The sequence below is a fragment of the Phytophthora parasitica genome (assembly GCF_000247585.1).
Source record: "Phytophthora parasitica INRA-310 unplaced genomic scaffold supercont2.74, whole genome shotgun sequence".
Lineage (NCBI taxonomy): Eukaryota > Oomycota > Peronosporomycetes > Peronosporales > Peronosporaceae > Phytophthora > Phytophthora nicotianae.
In genome coordinates, this window is record NW_008649060.1 from 2,561 (window position 1) to 6,578 (window position 4,018).

General features: G+C 47.7%; 2 protein-coding genes across 2 annotated transcripts; both read left to right on the plus strand.

The window, feature by feature from the left end:
• Window positions 1–224: 224 nt before the first annotated feature.
• On the plus strand, window positions 225–632 carry PPTG_17717 (hypothetical protein; the record flags this gene model as incomplete). The annotated part of the gene is made up of 1 exon (XM_008915673.1): window positions 225–632. The coding sequence occupies one exon, from the start codon at window positions 225–227 to the stop codon at window positions 630–632; it is 408 nt and encodes a 135-aa protein (XP_008913921.1).
• An 870-nt stretch (window positions 633–1,502) lies between these two features.
• On the plus strand, window positions 1,503–2,915 carry PPTG_17718 (hypothetical protein; the record flags this gene model as incomplete). Its single annotated transcript, XM_008915674.1, has 1 exon — window positions 1,503–2,915. One exon carries the CDS (start codon window positions 1,503–1,505, stop codon window positions 2,913–2,915), a length of 1,413 nt encoding a protein of 470 aa, XP_008913922.1.
• Window positions 2,916–4,018: the final 1,103 nt, after the last annotated feature.

Consider the following 4,018-nt stretch of genomic DNA (forward strand, 5'->3'; position numbering starts at 1 on the left):
TGCAGCGTTTAATAAACGTTATAGGCGCCGTCAAATTCAATACGCGCTGGACAAAATGGAAGCCGACCCAGTGATGGACGTCAACTCGGCTGCCAAACTGTACAAGGTGGGGCAACTTATTGGAGTATTACATGCCACCGTCCCTCTTCGCTAGGTGCTGAAAGCTTACCGGGTTTTTAGACTACTACAATTGCGTTTTCAAAGATCCATTCGAAGATGGTGCAATGTCCGCTGTGCTTGCGACGATGTTATCTCGCCTGCACGCTAAGGATCCAATGTCCGTGGACGAGCTTCTGAACCCACTGGATGAGAATACAACTTCAGAAGATCCCACAGATGAAGACTTCTGTGGAGTTGGCGACCAAAGATTGGCTGAAGATGGCTCTGAGGCCGGCTCAGAAAGCCCTGGCCAGGATATGGAGCGTAGTATTGAGAAGGACCTTGAGCTAGAAGCAGTTAAAGAGCATATCATGTGGATTGATAAGCTTCTGGTCCGTGCAGGTGCGACGGGAGTATCGGATATATCAGTGAGCAGATTGCGAGAAATGCAGCGCTCGCTCCATGAAAAACTTGGAAGAACGCAAGGCCAAAGGTCTTTGCTAGATTTCTTTGGATGTCCTGTACAGTTATGACTTTTTCCATATTTAAGCACCCCAGAATAGCAATATTTGACTTCAAATGTATTCCATTTTACAATTGAGGGGTGAGAGGGAATAATATCTTGGGTTTGTAAGTCTGGGAACCGCTAATTTATTGCTGTTGAGGGAGTATTCCGTTTCTAGGGATTACTACCTAGGGGATCGCCTGTACTTTTCTCGTTTTTTAAGCCGTTCGATGCCTTCGGAGTCAAAAGAATTGATTTAGCGCTGATCATGCAGTCACTTCTTGCACGAAATTCCCAACGGAACCACCTATGCATAGTGTCGTTATGGCGCTTCTGAAGTCGTGCTTAGCATTTAGATGAGTCTTCGTAAATACTTTTTTTTTTTTTCATTTTTTTAAGCTGGTCGACGCCTTCGGAGTCGAAAAGAATTCATTTGGCGCAGATCATGCAGTCGCGTCTAGCATGAAGTTCCCAATGGAACTGCCTATGTATGTACAACCTTGTGTCGTGAAGGCGTTTTGAAAGCCGCCTTGGATGTACAAATGACTGGAGGCGAACAGAATTCATTTTTCGCTGAACCTCAGACAAGTTCCACAAAACTCTTACTTGTACCGACGGGTTTGGTTGCCCAATGGCTTCTCCAATGACGCTCTTCGTCTTGCTTGTCGCGATTTCCTGTCTCGCAACTACTGCGGTTATCTCAACATCCAGAGCCCCATCACTTGACTCGTCACCGATACCGACTGAGCCAACAGATTCCTTTAACTACAGGACTGTAAGTGCAGTTGAGTATGCCACCCCTGCTACTGCGAAGAGTACCGTTACATCGACTTACCGCAACTGGGTTGGAACATGGAGTATGTCGCAAGATACAGCTTGCTATCGAGAGGCTCACATCATGGACGTTTGTCCTAGTAACTACGACCGAAATGAGCTCACGAATACGTGTTGGACTGAATGCCCCATGGACTACCCTGTGGAGTGCGGCATGGAGTGTATTCGACAAAATGACGACTGTGGAATTGAAGTGGCCAGCAAAGTCTCCGCGGTCGCCATTACCATCATTAGAAGTGCTTCATTTGGTGTGTTTGGTGCTCTGGAAATGATAGGGCAGAAGGTTTGGTGGGCTGCCAGATGCACCACCGCGACGCTGTTGGTGATGCGAGGCATCCTCCGGTACATTCGCACCATGAAGGCAGAAGATCCGCAGGCGACCGACCGTAAGTTACTCGTTTTGTTGTTTCAGACCAGCACTGTGGTCACAGATTTACCTATCGCTATTGCCGTGTGCACGAGGAAACCTGTATCGCCGAACCTCCGTCAGTCACAACACGTGCTGTCCACGGCCCAGTGGATGCTAGCGCAAGCTCTCGCCCATGACGATAACATTATCTCAAGTTGGAAGAAATTCAGCGCCTTTCTTAGAGGTGCTAATTTCACTGAAGCCGCCGAAGAGATCACTGAGGGAGAAATTGAGTCGCTCGAGACAGCAATGAAGCAGAACTCGAGCTGTGGTGGTGATCTCAAGTCCCTAATTGACCGGGTATGGCTGACCGTGAACGAGTATCGAGAAGAAAGTCCTGCCATCACGGACGATGAGATTCGACTAAAGATTAGTGACTCCGATCTCGTACTGTACGATGTACCCATAGTGACGAACAACTGTATGCACCAGATGATCGCCGAGTCGAGTTTAGCGACAGCTTACAAGACGCGCGAGGTCTTACGCAAGACCTTTGGAGTCATCATGAACGACCTCATCAAGTCTGGGAAGAGCGACAATGGCACGTCCTACGATGAAAAGAAGAAAGCGTACCGAGTAGTCGACCTTGCCTTCTCCGCTGCCGCTGCTACGTTGCTGGATCCTACTCGTATTACTTTGTTATTTTCCGAGTACATTCAGACAATTTGTGGGCCAACTCAGTTCATGGGCGAGATCGACGACGGCACAGAGCCTGCTACGTTGGGGCTGAATACGCTTCAAAAGGCATTCAAAGGGACAAAAAGCTCCTGGACTAAAAAGGGTGATGGAGCCGTCATCATCAGCTTTACGAGTACAGACACCAAAGACGTTACGGTAAACATCATGTCTGGCGGGGACAGGATCGACGAAATTGACGTGAAAGCAGGAGGAACCGCACAATGGAATTCAACTGTCAAAGCGCTTGGTGGTAAGACGCTCTACCTTGACCGCTGGCGGCCGGGATTCCTCGGTCTTCCTGGCACAGGAGGCGGATCACTTGTCCTGTGGGTGCCTAGGTCCTCTCAAGGAGGCCATTTAGAAATTGAGGCGAAGCTTAACGTGAGCTAGCTCCCCTTTACAATGAATTAGAAGTTATTTTACTGAAAGTAACATGAACGGCTCATCACAGCTGACAAATCTGGAGTTTTCTTCTACTGATACAGAATCATGTATGATTTAGTAAATTTCCATATAAAGAGATGTAATGCTACGCCGAGATACAAAATGCTCGCATAAAGCGGACAAAACTAATGCATACAGTGACAAAAATCAACCATTTCTAATGCGACACAATAGTGGAGGTAGGATCTGCAGAGTGCGCAAATAATAGCAGATTTGAAAATTCTCTCACTCTCAGAATGGCCCAAGGAAGGTCGCGGACACTATAGTACAGTGGTGCACCTCATTTTCGACACCGGTATGCCTCTATAACCTTCAAAATTTTATGATTCCGCTCAGTGCATTGCGCAAATCGTTTGCCATCACCGTTGGCTGAATTAACCGCAATGGTTTCCCCTCCTCTGACACGTCGCGCCGCAGCGACCTGACGCTACCGAACAGACGAGTATAAAACTGAAGCTCACCTTATTTTTTGCTGCATCATACCATGGCACGTCGCCCCTCCACCTATTCTACGCTAAGTCTCGCTGACAAGCAGACGATATGCTGCAAAGCTGCTGCTGAGCCATGGTGATCAGTAACAAAAGTTTCTACGTGGTCATCCACAAGCTTCTACCAAATACAACTGCTGCCTTGCATCCGATGGATCAAGGGATCATCAAGAGCCTCAAGGATCATTACCGGACAACAAAGTAAGAAGCAGAGCTGGACATGTTCTATAGGGGCGAAAACTATAAACCAGTCGATATTTATACAGCCATGAAGTGGTGCTCAGAAGGCTGGTCTGGTACTTCGACGAAGACAATTAGAAACTGCACAGTGGAAAGATGGATCTGCGATATCTACTGAATTAAAGTATTAAAAAACAGTACACTTGGCCCATCTGCGTTCCTGCATAATTTTTCGCCGTTGGCAGACTCTATATGGTCCACCCTGTCGAAAACGAGGTGCACCACTGTACCTTCTTCGCTATATATTCTTCGCTACCACGACATTTCCCTGACGCCGTTTTCGATCCTGATCTACATCATACCGGCACCCGCTCCCGCGAA